The following is a 16587-nucleotide window of genomic DNA, read 5'->3' as shown; positions in this document are numbered from 1 at the left end:
AGGATAAGCTGCTGGCGGGTTGGGATGTTTTGTTTACCTGGAGCGTCTGCAGGCATGGAGCCCCTCAGCTCCCTATGGCCGCAGTTTGCCGTTCCCAGCCAATGGGAGCTGCGGGAAGTGGCGCTGGAAACGGCGAACCGCGGCCACAGGGAGCTGAGGGGCTCCATGCCTGCAGACGCTCCAGATAAACAGAACATCCCAACCCGCCAGCAGCTTATCCTGATGGGCCGGGAGCCAAGTTTTCCAACCCCTGAAATATAGGGTCAGCTTATGAAAGGGTCATACAGTTTTTGCTATTTTTACCTATCCATTTTGGGGGGTCGGCTTATAAACAAACAGGCTAATGAACAAGTAGATACAGTATATGTAAATTCTCATTGCTGTAGTATCTGAGTGCCTGCTGACCCCCAACACAGAGAAGAGCAAGCTGCACTGGGGTTTGCACTGATTATGTTAAATGGGGTTACTTATGTTCAGAATAGAATAAGCCCCAAACAGTTCAGTCAGTGCAGAGCCCTGCATGTCCTTGGCTATCCTTGCAGCTCAACCAGGGTCAGCACTGGTGCAGCTGCACAGAATGCTGAATTTAGAGCTATTCTTGGAAGTAGAAAATACCTTAGTCACATGGAAAACAGGAATTCACTGCCTTTTCATTTCAGGCATCTGCTCTATTTATGTTTTCTGTATTTCCCTTAGCTGTTACACACTGGTTATTTTCAAATCACCATCCACGTCCACCAAGCTTTTGTTCACCAGTGTTACTGCCTAGGAGGCAAGACCTAGTAGCAGCAGGACGCAAGGGGCAGCCAGTTAGGCAACTGGCCTAGAATCTAGTTAATATTTCTCTTATTCTGTGGAATGACTATTTTTTTTTTACAAACTTCTGCTGGTCATAAATAATTCAATACAGACAATTTCTCCCCCAAATAAACACAAAGGGAAAGATAAGAGACTTCTCCTCTTCCCAGAGCTGTGAAATACATGGAGCAAGTTTTTCTCTCTCTGCTACTATTGGAGTAATGGGAGAACAAGAGAGAAAGGGGCAGAGAAAAAAGACTGACAAATCCACCTGAAAGGCAAACTAAGCCCTATGCTACCACCTTGCACTGATGGGTCATGGTGGATGTGTCTGGCCTTTTCTTTAAATAGAAAAATACATTTTATTTTTTCTGTACTGAATAAATTCTGACATCCAAGACAATAATTAGCCCTACTGAGGAGTTATTTGGATCAAGCATGACACTAATAGTATAGTGGGCTTTATATGACATAGTGGGGACGTGGAGTCAGAGCTGCTAAGTACCAGAATAGGGGAACCCAATTCATCCAGCCGTAAGAATAATGACATTCAATTGCCATCTCTCCTCTTTCTCTGGTTTCACGCCAATGCAGCTCTGCTTCTAACCCCTCTACCCCAAAATCCTTGCTCATGAGCCACCAGGCTCTCTCTGATCCCATCATTACACCAGTGCATTTGGGGGTAACTCGGCTTTGACTACACCTGGGACTCTACCCCTCATTCTCACAATTAGGCTCAGCCTTAGAAAGCCAGGAGAGGAGCAAGAAGGAAGATGCCCAGTCTAACAAGTGCAGGAAATTACTGACGGGGCAGGGGGGAAATCAGGAGGACTGGAGGAGAGAGACCCTCCCTGCCAAAGCCTCTTACAAGCTTCCCCTACTTGTAGTTAAACACAGACCTTGATTAGTGAAGCTCCACACCGCACTGATCTGGGTCTCACTGGGACGCTGCATGAAACTCCCCTCTACCTGCTACATACATCTCCCCTGCTCTCTGCACTGCACTCACCTGTCTGCACCGAGCCCCAGCTCCTTGGTAAGGAACTCAAAGAACTTGGCACTGTGCCCTCTGTTCTGCTCCGCGGTTCCCACCACTGCGATGGATGAGACGAGCAGCTGAGCGCAGGGCGCTGCTGAGCCGCCAACCACCATGGGCAAGTCGCTCTTCACAGTGACGTTTATCCTCTGCCATGCCGGGCACAAGGGCACACCCAGGGAAACAGCCATGGGAGGGAAGGAAACAGAACACGAGCCTCACAGATATGAGCAGTGTGTGTCATGAGGAGGAGCTGGTGCCCTGGGCCACCCACCCCATGCACCCCAGGGGAATCCTGCCTTTCCATTTCCCTCCTATTAGGGTGCCCTAGACCAGGGGTTCTCAACCTTTTTCTGAGCCCCCCATACTACAAAAACTTCACAGCCCACCTGTGCCACAATAACTGGTTTTCTGCACAGAAAAGCCAGGGCCAGCATTCGGGGATAGCAAGCAGGGCAGTTGTCTGGAACCCCGTGCTGCAGAGCCCCCCCACAAAGCTACATTGCTCAGGCTTCAGCTTCAGCCCCGGGGGGTGGGGTCCAGGGCCCCAGCCTTCAGACCCACGCAGTGGGACTTTGGCTTTCTGGCCTAGGCCCCAGCGAGTCTAATGCTGGCCCTATTTGGTGCCCCCCGGAAACCTGCTCACGGCCCCCCAGAGGGCCCTAGACCAGTGATTCTCAGTCTTTCCCATACCAGGACCCCCTCCCATCTAGCCCATGCCCCCCCAGGGGGTGCGGGGCCAGCAGAACTGGGGGTCTAGTGGGCAAAGCAACTGCCACTAAACAGACTCGCTGCTGGTGCTGCCCCCCAGGGACAAGTTCTGTGCATCGGCCGCAGGCCCAGCAGGGGAGCCGCCTGCAAGGGCGCATCCAGCCTGCGCGGCCAAACCCGAGGCCGCTGCGCTGCGCACGCCGAGGCAGGAGACTCACCTCCTCGGGCTTGCTCAGGATGGCCGCGGCGGCCGAGCACAGCTTGCCGGCGAAGCCCTGGGGCAGCTGAGCGGCCGGGAGGCTGGTCTCCAGCTCCAGGAACGGCATGGCCGAGACAAGCGCCACACACCAGCTACCGCCGTCTGCAGGGTCACACGCGGCGCGGCCGCCGCGGGCTGCAGGGCAGGGGGTGGGAGCGAGCGCCGGGGATTGCGATTGGCTGCGCCTGGAGACACCTTCCTCTGTCGGTCTGTCCGTCTCTCCGCCTTGACCCCTGGTGCCCTGGGTAGCATCCCTGAGCACGGCCCATTCCTCTCCCGGTGGGCGGGAGGTTTGCTTTGCCTGGCCTTTTATGAACACGTGGCCACAGCCACGGGTGTCCCCGCTGTCACGGCGATGCTGCCTAGTTCACAGGGCTGGTCCTGCCCAGACAGGACAGGAAAAGCTCCAAAGCTGAGTGTCCTGTTTACCAGATTGTACAATAAAATATAATACTATGGATTTGATGCCCTGGTTTTTGTTAGGTTTATTTCCACATGGCAGAGAAATCTGATTCTGCTAAGGGAATGGAGTCTTAAAACTTCATATGTGCAGTGTACCTCTAGTGGCATGTGACCAGGATTCATCACTGAATTTGGTGCACTGGTTGGATCATTAGTTTCCCCAGCCTGGGCCGGGTACTGACCGGGAGCACGACGTGACCACTGATCCATGTCCCCCCAAGAGAAAGGAGTAAGCCAAAACAAAACCCTCTATTCATTTTCTGTGGCACTGGCAGGCAGGTATATGGATTGCTTATCAGGAAGGCAGTTCGCCTACTTCATGCAACTCCCTGATCAAGAGTGTCCTTAACAAAGCCACAAATGGAAATGTGCCAGTGGAGTTTACCTTGGCTTTCATTTGTCTGCTGGAAAACAAATGTTTATTTCTCACACCCTGAGTGCCCTGAGACGGACAATAGTGGTTAGGGGATGGAAAGGCATAAAACACATACACACACTAATCATCTGAACACTGAAATGTAACAGTAAGTCTTGACAAGCAGCCTGACCACCACGGCACGATTGATTTATCACACCCTACCACATGACAGAGTGCTTGTAATAATATGCATGTGACCGCATGAATGCAACTTACTGTGATACTTAATTTCTCTTGTTTTTGCAGCCTTTTTCATATTGCTTTACCTTCCCTAAAGACTGGAAATTATTTCTGCCCTTTGTTGGGAGATGGATAGAGGGGCTTATGTGCCTACAGCTGTCTGGGACTCTCTGCCTTCCATGTGTTCATTATTTCTTCTCACTTCGATATCTCTTCTTATTTAGATACTCCACATGGAGAAATGGGGTGAAGAAAATATTCTCCTTTTCACTAACAGCTGCCTATTTTATCTCCACGCATGGTTGCTAAAATCCAAGAAGCCTGTTTTAGAGGTTATGTCTCCCACGTTACTGTCCAACTGATGTGGCTATTTATAATATATATTTATAATACCTGACTCTTTATGCTGAAGTGGCAACTGTGATAATGGGTAACATTATCATTATAAAAAAGTTCAGCTGCAAAATCTGAGACTGGCCCACGGTTTGAATTTTGTGACGGGGAGTTAATGATGTACAGCTGTTGAGTGGAAAAATCTCAATGAAAATGGACACTTCCAGAAGATTAGGGCATTTAAAAACCAAACCAAACCCACTAACCCTAACTGGAACGTCTTAAGGAAGGAAAGTGTGTAGGTAGGAGAAGGGAACGAAGCTCTGCTTTAAATTGACTGCACTTCAAACCCAGATCCTCTAAAAGCAAAGATAATGAAACACCCAAAGACAAATGACTGCTGCATTTTTATTTTGAACATATGCTTTGCAATATTCTGAAGAGACACACTGGCAGCTGATGAATCTGAGAGGTAAATGTCTGATATAGTCTAAGCAGATTCAGAAAATGTGAGTACATAAATGTACATAACTCCTGCCCTGAGTTTTCTAGGAAGAACAAGCAGTGACATTACAGTGAAGTATATGCAAGAGTTACCTGTCTGGCTGAAAGACTGTTATATCCATGTGAATAAGCTACAGTAAATGCTTGTTTCTATTTTGAATTTCTATTTTATAACAGTAACAGCACATCAGGCAGTGCATTTCCAAGACTTGCACAAAAGATTTGGCACTTCATGTGATAGAAGTCACCTTATGGCTGGTATTCTGGGCACGCAACTGCACAGAAAGTACACTGCTTTGGGTGTCCAGTGGCATCATTATTTCTAGCAACATTTGAAGAGCACAAAATCCTGGATAGGGGCACAGGAGGTTAGAACAGAAAATTCACCAAGGAATGAGTCACTCCTCAGTGCAACAAACTGCCAGCTGTGAAGAGTGGCACTGGCAATTACAAGATGAGGAGAGGAAAATGAGAACAATGTGTGCTGCCTCAAGAAGCTAAAATGTCCCAGAGGTTAGTAAGCTTCCACAGAGAGAAATCCAGAGCATGTGTGTGGAAGGGGGTTGAAGACTCTCTGCTAGAAGTCTGCATTCTTTTTGAGTTTTTCAGAATTGTCAAGGAGCAGAGAAGCTGACAGTCAGCATGAGGATATTTAAGAGGACTGCGACGAAGAAGCCCTGTGAGAGATAGTAATGAGTGAATTTTTGGGGACAACACACTGTCTCTTTCAACCCTGGGTTTAGCAGGCCAATGCTCAAACCACTGAGCTATCCCTCCTCCCCCTCTTTGTCTCTTTCAAGTGACAAAAAGGCAATGGTTAAGGGAAAAAAGGTCTAATTTTAAAGTGCCCTGCTGTGGTTTACTGTTAGAGGATAAAGACAGAACACGTGGAAAAGTTCCATTACTCAAGTGAAACGTGTGGCAAGTTCTTTCTTCTTGGCACAGGGTAATTACACATATCAGGGGAATTTCGGGGGTTGGATTTAGAAAAACATTCAGAAAAGTCTAGCAGTGAAAGAATACTTCACATTTCCTCCTACTTCAGCATCTTGGGCTTCATTTCCTCCTTCATCTGTGGGTCAATCTGGACTTTCCTCAAATCCTGGGCATTCAGGATCCATTCGTGCACTTCTTGGAAGAGCTCCTTCCCCACAGCTTCCTCCACCTGGCTGTGCCATGTCACCAGTTTGGGCCAGCCCTCAAAGATGTGGCAACCAGCACCTACGGGCTGCAAAGAGAGAAAGACACCGCAGCCAAACGTTAGTGAAAAGGAGAGGAATTCATTTCAATGAACTGTGCACAGCAAAATCCTGCCCTGGATTAACAAGCAACTGCCAAAAGTGGGAAGACAATTGGCTGACTAATGTCAGTGTCATCCTCAATCTGCTCCAACACCTAAATGTCTGAGCCTGACTTGAAGGGTGGTACATTCTCATTGCAATTCACGTGATGCTTATTGCAAAACCCCAGCTACTAGAGGTTAAGTCAGGAGATAATGGCTGATTTCTCCAGCAGCATAGCAGGATTGAAGCTAATGAAGTTACACCAGCAGAGAGTTTGGCTTAATAGCTGTAACAGTTCTCACATGCACTAAGGCATGGTCAATGAGAGAACACGAAATCACCATTAAGATCAAAATTGCAGCATCAGCAGTTTTTCTTGCCCTCTCAAAAGTTTATCTGCAGGGTGACCCGCTTTTTGGAGGGAGGCAGTGCTGCCCCATAAAGCATCTGGAGGAGAAGGTGTGGGGAGAGGTGGAAGGTGCTGTAACACAGTACTCCAGGCAAGTGACGGATCCATATGGGAGTCACTTCCTTTTAAATGCAGTATTTTGTGAAGTCCCTGATTGGTATTTTGCAGACTGAGAGGAGGGAAATGACTAGGGGAGGAAGCCTGCCCCCCCGTTGGGGTGGGCTCTTTATTTTAATCTAAACCTCAGTTCCCCATTGCTCCTCATTTACTCTTCATAGGATTTGAATTCTTCACAAGAAGGACAGAAAACTGTAATGAGGAGGGAATGACGTGAAGGAAAACATAGAATGGGTGGAGGGGTACAGAGCAACACTGGATCAGACTGTTTTGTAGCATCTGCCATCTTTGTGATGTCGCTGAATCCTGCTTCCCTTCTCAGTTGTGTGGTGCTGCATCAAACCCTCCTTCCCATCTCCAAGGAAACTGTACCAGCACCACATGCTGGTCTTCAGGCAGTATAGACAACATCAGTTTTTCATGATGCTGAAAATTCACTAACACTCCTACACTCACCTGCATGAACTCTCTGATAGCCACCAGGTCTGCCAGAGAAATCTCACTGCTCACAATGAAGGGCTTGTCCTGCAGGAACTTCTCTGTGAACTTTTTTAGGGAATTATTCAGCTCATCCAAAGCCTCCTGCAGCTTCTCTCAAGGTATTGGCTTTCCTGTGAAGATGGAATCACCACCTGCATGGGGAGGAGGGAATAGGATTAGCTTCCATACACATGCAATGGAATTTAGTCATCACCAAATGGGGAACTGCATAAATGGCTCCATGTATTTACAGAAGAGCTAATCCGGTACCGAGCTGTATGAATCCTCTATTTCTCTGTACCTCTAAGTATCAGCAATCAGAATGAGACTTAATGGGATCCTCGAAGCAGCTGGACGTTGTCCTGTTGCATTCTGAGAACAATCTGTGGATCTCAGATATCCTTATATCAAATGCTGGCAGCATATGCATCAGGTTTCATAGTCCACTTCTCACACAGTCTTTTGCTCCTACTTAGTAGGCGAAGTAACCTTTTAATTTAAGTGGAGTGCTAGGATCCCTACAAGTTTGGTTTCATCAATTTAAATATATCTGTTACCCTGTAAGAGGAGACATACCAAATCTCCCAAAGACTCTTGGCCTTGCTGCATGATCTTGCTGTTCTCCATCAGACCAGTAGAGGGAGAAAAGAGCCAGGTGCATGTAGTTTACCACATGGCATCATCATTATAATTTGTATGATCATAGCACTATGTAAGTGATTTGTATGTATATGTATATTGTATACATACATATTAAATACAAAGTGGATTTCTGTATGTTCACCAATTGGCTGATTATGGTCACAAGACATACGCTTATTGGACAACCACCCCCAAAATGCAGCTATTTAACCTCACACAGGTACTTAAAAATGTGGGAGCACTTAAAAAAAAAAAAAGAAAGACGTTAAATGCCCCCTCATGACTCTGTCTGGAAATCAGGAGTGCTGATAATACTCAAACTAACTACAATTGACCAGATCGGGGAGTGGTACTTGGCAGCCTGGATTAAGTAGGGAAACTTGCCCCATGACTTGCTCCAAAGGCTAAACTAGCATGCCAGACATACAGTAGTCTGGTGGCACTGGGAAAATAAATGATGGGTAAAGCAAGCAGTCTTGTAGATTTGCCTAGTGGAAATATACCTCCTCCCTTTGTCCTTGTTCCGTACACCTACGGATGGCAAAATGAGCACTATATTGGAAAGTGCTAGTATTCAGCATTTTTGATATTTAGCCCACTTACCTTGACCCACAACATTTTGGAAGCATTCGCCCGGACAGTAGTGTGTTGCCAGGGCTTGTATTCATCTACCCGGGCCCGTTTCTGTAGGTTGGACGAGTACCAGTGATAGGTGTGTTGTACTTCTCTGACTCAGGGACAGAAGAATCACAGTGCTGTCCAGGTAAAAGGGGAAACAGTAGGCCTGTAAGCTAAGGAGAGAACAGTTGCATCCTCCTCCTCTTCTCCTTACATCTCTTCCATTTAGAAAGCGTGGTAATGTTAGGGGTCAGAGAACAGCGCAGGAGCCGGAAGATCAGCACTGCTTGTTCTGCTGTTAACCCACAGCACCCTTTACACGTTACGAACCACAGACCAATGATATTTTATAAAACTATCATCATGAAGTATAACGTAGTGTTTTCTGCATTTCCTTTTCCCTCCCAGCTGTTTTAGGGCCTGATCCAATATCCCACTGAAGTCAATGGGAAACCTTCCATTGACTTCAACAGACATTGGACCAGGCTTTTATTTTGTCAGCTTTTGTTGCTATGAAAAGTACATTGCACATGTTCCTTACAAAGACATGGCTCTGAGAATGCATTCTCTCAAAAATACACCACTTGTTCCCCACCCCACAAATATAAACAAACATAGAACTTGCAGATTGCATCCTGGCAAAGAAGATAAGACATGTAAATCAAAGCTCTCTCAGAACCAGACTGATTCTAATGGGGGCTTTCAGGGAAACCTTCTCCTTGGCTTCTTGAAACACTGCTTTCCCATTTCGCTCTCTGTTCACTTGGGGTCTTGAGCAGAGGCACCATCTTTCTAAGTTGCTGGGGGGTGCTCGACCCCCGTTCCACCCTAGGCTCCACCCCCATCCACCCCTTCTGCCAAGCCCCCACCCCTGCTCTGCCTCTTCCCAGCCCCACTCTGCCCCATACCACCACCGAGCACACTCCACCCTTGCTCCTCCCCCTCCCCCTCCACACCTCCTGCACGCTGCTGAACAGCTGATCCACAGCGGGAGGCACTGGGAGGGAGGGGGAGGAGCTGATTGGTGGGTCTGCCGGTGGGTTCTGAGCACCCACTATTTTTTTTTTTCCAGGGGTGCTCCAGCCCCGGAGCACCCGTGGAGTCGGAGCCTATGGTCTTGAGCCCCCTATGTTTGTGTGAATATTAGAATATTAGAAAGGTGCTAAGATGCCTTCAGATGGGTCACAGTCTGAGTGAAAAAAGGAAGGCCTAGTGCCACACTGTCCCCTGCACTTACAACTTTTTTCTCAATACAATCCATAGTGTGTTTCACTGAGACATAGATTGGCACTAACTCTCCCACGCCTTAGTGAGATTCCAATCTGGGGCCCCAGGAGAACATTCAGCCAGACTGCTTTTCTCAGTGCATCTGGCAATCTAAAACCAGCCAGGACGCCTTATTACCGGCATGTCCTAGCACACTGAAAGACCAAACACCATCCCATGATCCTCATAGCGGCGGACTGCAGCAGACAACCACGCAGCTCAGAAGTGTTATGGTGGTAAATACTGCGACAAGGATGTGAGGTTTCTACCTCTGCATTCTAACCTCTCTCCTAAGGTCAAGCTTCCATCCTTCAGTATAGGCACTTTCTTCAGGGAGTTTGTGTTGCTAAAGTCTTGAATGTTGTGCCCTAAAAGAGTTATAATTAATAAGAAAAACAATCAGAGACTAGTGGTGGAGAAACCAATAGAAGCTGAAGCTGAGCTGTCAGCATAGCCCATTTGGAACCCTTTAATGGGGATTAGTCAAACCAGTGGCAATATTTTGCTATTGCCACTGCCAAACACTTAGAGGCACCTTGTTATAAATAAGTCAGTGGGCTTTTTCAAGAGGTGTATTTTTCAAATTAAAGAAGGAACATAAACTAAAAAGCCAAAATGTCCAGCCAGGGTCTTTGCAGTCTGACAGTTATGCCAAGCCTTTCAGTGCATTGCAACAGGGCTTCGGTCATTTGACTCCTGTTAATGCTAGCGGTAGGTGAAACACACTGAAAAAAGTTACCTGCAAATGGCCATTCTGAAATGGGAAGAGCATTTCCTCCAATCTTGGGGGAGGGAAAGAAGGAGGAGATTTCAATAAAGGCAGCTGAATGTTTTTATGACATATTTGCCAAAAGTAAGAAAGAAGGGAAATAAGGGGACAGACTAGTCCTCAATGGAGCAGATGTGCACACAGTGTTAAACTGCCTTCTGCAAGGGATTTTCACATCACACAGGTTAAAACCCATAGAATGAATTTATAGAATGAATTAATAACAATGAGTTGTCCTAGGATGAAGTAAGGGAGAAATTTCTACTTTCAATTTGCTTTTCCAGAGGTGGCATCAGGGTGGATAAAGAACCACCATGACAGGTCAGGCCAGCCTAGAAAGCAAGGGATATAAAACTTCGCTCTCCTTTATTAGACCCTTCACCTCTGTTTTTAAAAGCATCTCAAAAAGAAAAAAGCTATCAACAGCCACGAGTGCATGTAAATTCACACAGGGTTGATTACTCAGCAGACTACCCAGCGGGTCATTGTTGCACATACAATCACATGTTTGCGGTCCAAGACTGGAATAGATTGCACAACAATACTCTCTACAAAAAGTGAAAAGGCAGCCTGGTGGCTTATTGCCATAGTAAATATTTAAAAAGTCAGGTCAGCTACTGAGATTGGAGTTTTGCTTTCCCAAATCAATAAAGATGACTCTGGCAGACTGGCATTGATGGACAGCATAATCCAGAGTTTCATGTTGTCTCAAAGAGTGACCAGCAATAGAATTTCATTAGTTCATAACAAAATGTTATGACTAGGACAGTTTGTTTGAAGAGTGATGTTATTCTGAAAAATGACTCTATGAATGAATAAAATTAATTATGCTCCAAGGTCCCAATCTTTACTGAATCTCAGTAACTACTGAACAAATTTGCTAAATTTACAAGAAAAATATAGTGTTTTCTACCTGCCAGCCCAGCACATTCATAGAAACATAGAATCATAGATGATTAGGGTTGGAAGAGACCTCAGGAGGTCATATAGTCCAACCCTCTGCTCAAAGCAGGACCAACCCCAACTAAATCATTAATAAACATCAATTCATCATCAATAAACATAATGTTCACCAATTTATGCCCCGAATTATACCAGTGCAATCCCAATGAAGGCTAGTGTATCACTAAGGAAATCATTTGACCTAAAGATCTTAATTGCTGAGAATAAAGATGAGAGGAAATAAGCCATCTTAACTCTCAAATGCCAGGGTGAGTTTGCTGATAAAACAAATCTTGTTCATTTCAACAGAAGATATGATCTGGAGTCACTGAGTCATAGTAAATATGGATGCATGTAATGGCATTACGAGGGACTTTTCAGAGTAGGCCAGCACTTTAATTACATTTGTAAAAGGCTCTTCTTGCTTTCTTGGAGGGGATCAGGGAAGTGTCCCTACTACTGTACAGCAGGAGCACACTGGATATAAAGGGACACCTTGAACTTGCCCACAGAGAAGTGTTGGTGTCACTAGGCATAGCTACCAGGTAACTCGGGAGAGTGGAAGGCCAAAAGAGCCGATGAAGCTCTTCTGCTCTGGGCCTACCTGAGCCACAGTGATTCCATCTTTTGAACTCTCACCTACTTCTGTGCTAACTGCTTACATGTTGAAGCAGAAATGTAAGGGTCAGCTTTTCTAGCAGGCAGCTGCTGTAAACAGGCCTTGCAAGGCCAAGAGATAAGCAGGCGAAGGGAAAGTTTCTAACATGCACACTGTGTACCTGCTGTAACTGCTAGAGAAGGGAGGGGAGGGAGGGGTAAGAGGGAGTAACAGACAAAGGCTTACACAGAAACAGCTTGGAATATAAAAGGGAAAATTTTATTTGTATTTGCTGCACTTGATTTGAGACATGCTGGTCTCCTAGTGCCATTTCAGAGCTCTGAAATAAACTTGGCTTGCTTTCTCCCCTCGGTGTCTTTATTGGTGCCAAGCACACCGGGCGATGGACCCCTGTTTGCCATCTCGAGGCCTTTTTAGGCAGGCAACAGTTTTGGCGCCCAACGTGGGGCTCGAGGCTGAAATTTAGCCTTGCCCGGATCCCTCCTGGCGGCCGACAGCTTACAGCGACGACCGACGCCCAGCGCGCACCGGTGACTTCATCGGGGGCCTCGGCGGAGACGTGGTTTGCTCGACCCCGGAGGGCACAACGGTGCAACGCACTTAGACAGTGGAGAAGCAGCTGCGGGCGACGGTGGGGAACCAGTCCCGTGGATAGGGCGACGGTGCAGAACCGGACCCTTGGATAAGGTAGGAACAGTCCAGTGGGGACTTATCTGTTGTGACCTGGGGACGCCCAGTGTCTGCCTGTTTTGACCTGGGGACGCCCAGAGTCTCCCTCGGTATGGGGCAGGGACAGAGTACAGCCGGCAGGGTACAGCGTACACCCTTAGAATGCATTCTGGTGAACTGGAAAGTGTTTGGATCTGACCAGTTGATTAAAAGTAAATTGAAAAGGTTCTGTACAGTTGATTGGCTTCAGTATCAGCTGGAGTGCCGAGAAAGGTGGCCACCGGAAGGATCACTCAATTACAACATGATCCTTCAGTTGCTTTTGTTTTGTCAGAGAACAGGTAAAGGGAATGAACATCTCTATGCGTATACGTTTATGGTGTTAAGAAATAGGACTGATATTTTGCATAAGTGCCATTTGACTCCGACAGGCTCGGTAGTAACGGCTGCTAAACCCCAGAACTCTCCCACAGTTGTAATGGCAGAATCGGTGTCCCCTTTGGCTCCTCCACCCCCACAGGCTCCAGAGAGTACCCCCACCCCTCGGTGGGATTGTATCCATTGATTACTGAGAGTGTGGTAGCCCGTCCAGGAACCCAGGATCGTGCAGCCCAGATTGTGTCAGTGTATTCTCATGTTGTTTTTAACCCAGTCCATCTAGCTGCTTTCAGGCAGAGGCAGGGGAGTTCTGGACGAATCCAAGCAGGTTTATTTCAATCTTTGAAGGGTGTCTGGCTAGCCATAAGCCTGACTGGGATGATTGCAATATACTTATGAGAACCTTGTTGTCTGAAGTGGAGCGGAATCAGGTTATAGCCAAGGCTAGGGATGAAGATGGGGAAGGCATTTAAAGTTTGAAAAGGAAAGCTATTGGACACCAGAGGTTGTACAGAGTGGAATCCTCAGAAGTGAGTGTGCTTGTCCTGGTTTGTTGCTTCAAGGCTCTGTACAGAAGTTATGTTACTGGAAAGGATGTATAATGATAATGTGTATGTGTTAATGGTTGGAGAAAAGATGTATGAGTGAAAAGTGGAAGGTTCCTTTGGAAGTTAGAAGAAGCCGAGAAAGGGAGAAGGAAAGAGCACAGAATGAGTAAACTGAGAGGAAAATACAGCTAGCAGGCTTTGTCCAAGGACATTGTTCACAGCCAAGACTTGGCTGACAACCAAGAGAAAGGGGGGCCTGAATGTGCCCAAGCAACTATGAGATCTGCAAAATACTGCAAGGCATAAGGAAGACAACAGAAGGGTTAAGAAACAATGATCAACACCCCCAAACAACACACCTTTCAAAATTCATGGGTCCTATGCATGGGTCCTATGCATGCCTATCACAACATGTGGTGTACCACATCCAGTGAACTAAATGCTACAAAAACAACTATGTGGGTGAAACCAGACAATCACTGTGCTTTTGAATGAACTCACATAGGAAAATGATAAAAGACAAAAATGCCACATCAGCTGTGGGTGAACACTTTTCACAATTCGATCACTCTATATCTGACCTATCAGTCCTCATCCTCAAAGAGAACCTGCACAGCACTTTCAACAGCTGAGCCTGGGAGCTTAAATTCATAACTTTATTAGACACTAAAAGTCATGGTCTTAATAAAGACACTGGATTTATGGCTTATTACAACAATCTGTAACCCACTAACCCTGCTTTTTGTCTTATGACTATAGGGGTATTAACAGGCCACATCACAGGCCACATCACTTTGAATGGTCCCTTGAAAATATGCTAACTACTTAACCTAAACCATCTGTTCCACCTTGTATTTAACTGTGACACTCTGAGTACCTTTCCCAGACTTGAGGAAGAGTTCTGTGTAGCTTGAAAGCTTGTCTCTCTTACCAACAGAAGTTGGTGCAATAAAAGATATATCTCAGCCACCTTGTCTCTCTAATAAACTAAAGGCAGTTTCTTTTCCTTCGGAGCAGACCATTAACAAGTGTGTGGGTGTGTACGTACACAGCAAAAAAGACAAGCAGAGAAGAAACACATGGTCTCATCTGGTAAATTCATCCGCAAAGCCTTCATCCTTCAGAGAACCAATGATGGCTCTTATTCTCTGAATGGAAGAACTTAGGAATGCCTGGATGTGCAAAAGTCTCTCAAAATCAAAACAGAACCATCCTAGCCACTATCGATGTAGAAGCCCTCTACACCAACATTCCACACAAAGTTGGACTACAAGCTGTCAGGAACAGTATCCCCGATAATGTCACGGCACACCTGGTGGCTGAACTTTGTGACTTTGTCCTCACCCACAACTATTTCACATTTGGGGACAATGTCTACCTTCAAGTCAGTGGCACTGCTATGGGTACCCACATGGCCTCACAGTATGCCAATACTTTTATGGCTGACTTAGAACAACGCTTCCTCAGCTCTTGTCCCCTAATGCCCCTACTCTACTTGCGCTACATTGATGACATCTTCATCATCTGGACCCATGGAAAAGAAGCCCTTGAGGAATTCCACCATGATTTCAATAATTTCCATCTCACCATCAACCTCAGCCTGGACCAGTCCACACAAGAGATCCATTTCCTGGATACTACAGTGCTAATAAGCGATGGTCACACAAACACCACCCTATACTGGAAACCTACTGACTGCTATACTTACCTACATGCCTCCAGCTTTCATCCAGACCACATCACGCGATCCATTGCCTACAGCCAAGCTCTAAGATACAACCGCATTTGCTCCAATCCCTCAGACAGAGATAAACACCTACAGGATCTCTATCAAGTGTTCTTAAAACTACAATAGCCACCTGCTGAAGTGAAGAAACAGACTGACAGAGCCAGAAGAGTACCCAGAAGTCACCTACTACAGGACAGGCCCAACAAAGAAAGTAACAGAACGCCACTAGCCATCCCCTTAAGCCCCCAACTAAAACCTCTCCAGCACATCATCAAAGATCTACAACCTATCCTGAAGGACGATACCTCACTCTCACAGATCTTGGGAGACAGGCCAGTTCTCCCTTACAGACAGCCCCCCAACCTGAAGCAAATACTCACCAGCAACCATATACCACACAACAAAAACACTAACCCAGGAACCTATCCTTGCAACAAAGCCCGGTGCCAACTCTGTCCATCATAGGACCTAATCACATCAGCCACATCATCAGGGGCTCATTCACCTGCACATCTACCAATGTGATATATGCCATCATGTGCCAGCAATGTCCCTCTGCTATGTACATTGGCCAAACCAAAAACAGACTCCAACGAGAAACTGCAGAACTGGACGCCATTAAATTTGGCTTGAATAAAGACTGGGAGTGGATGGGTCATTACACAAACTAAAAACTATTTCCCCATGCTAATTTTTCCCCTACTGTTACTCACACCTTCTTGTCAACTGTTTGAAATGGTGTCTGATGGTGTCTGCATGCATCTGATGAAGTGGGTTTTAGCCCACGAAAGCTTATGCCCAAATAAATTTGTTAGTCTCTAAGGTACCACAAGTACTCCTCGTTCTTTTTGCTGATACAGCCTAACACGGCTACCACTCTGAAACCTCTCAAAATCTTAGCTCTCATAAATACATGCTGTCTCTCTTGAATCTGAAATAAATAAATGTCGAACCTTTTTACGTTTCACTCATAGCTGTATTTTATATTTTTATAGGAAAAATATAAATAAAAACATATTAATGACCCTCTATTGGAGAAAGGGGGCAGGAGAATTCAGAAAACACTGCATTTCCCAGGCGAAGGTCAAATCAGAAATCATATTTCTAATATGTTTTGTTGATCAACGTTGGCTTCACTCTGAGAAGAAAAAGTCTTCTTTCATGCCTTATGGACTTGTGATACATTTACAGAATATTTTCTTGCCACAAAACCTAATTTTAGCTTGTTGATAAAATTTAGGTTCAGGTTGAAATTTATAATATATGGAGATATACCTATCTCATAGAACTGGAAGGGACCCTGAAAGGATCATTGAGTCCAGCCCCCTGCCTTCGCTAGCAGGACCAAGTACTGATTTTGCCCTAGATCCCTAAGTGGCCCAGTCAAGGATTAAACTCACAACGCTGGATTTAGCAG

At 46.1% G+C, this 16587-nt stretch overlaps 2 protein-coding genes across 2 annotated transcripts in view; both read right to left on the bottom strand.

The window, feature by feature from the left end:
- The window catches only part of LOC117888284 (D-dopachrome decarboxylase-like), a 4710-nt gene extending 1748 nt beyond the window's left edge, over nucleotides 1-2962 (bottom strand). Inside the window, exons 1-2 of the mRNA XM_034791546.1 lie at nucleotides 2764-2962; nucleotides 1808-1983 (exon numbers count right to left, since the gene is read on the bottom strand). Coding sequence (XP_034647437.1) covers nucleotides 1808-1983; nucleotides 2764-2871 — 284 coding nt within the window. The 5' untranslated portion in view covers nucleotides 2872-2962. The remainder of the gene's footprint in view (nucleotides 1-1807; nucleotides 1984-2763) is intronic.
- Nucleotides 2963-5503: 2541 nt separating this feature from the next.
- LOC117888230 (glutathione S-transferase theta-1-like) lies at nucleotides 5504-9038 on the bottom strand. The gene is made up of 4 exons (XM_034791456.1): nucleotides 8963-9038; nucleotides 8236-8363; nucleotides 6967-7098; nucleotides 5504-5929 (listed from the first exon to the last, which is right to left on the bottom strand). Exons 1-4 carry the CDS (start codon nucleotides 9036-9038, stop codon nucleotides 5738-5740), a joined length of 528 nt encoding a protein of 175 aa, XP_034647347.1. The 3' UTR covers nucleotides 5504-5737.
- Nucleotides 9039-16587: the final 7549 nt, after the last annotated feature.

This window comes from Trachemys scripta, chromosome 15, assembly GCF_013100865.1.
Source record: "Trachemys scripta elegans isolate TJP31775 chromosome 15, CAS_Tse_1.0, whole genome shotgun sequence".
NCBI classification, from domain to species: Eukaryota; Metazoa; Chordata; order Testudines; family Emydidae; genus Trachemys; species Trachemys scripta.
Note: the sequence above shows the minus strand (reverse complement) of the source record. Positions and strands in the feature narration are given on the sequence as shown.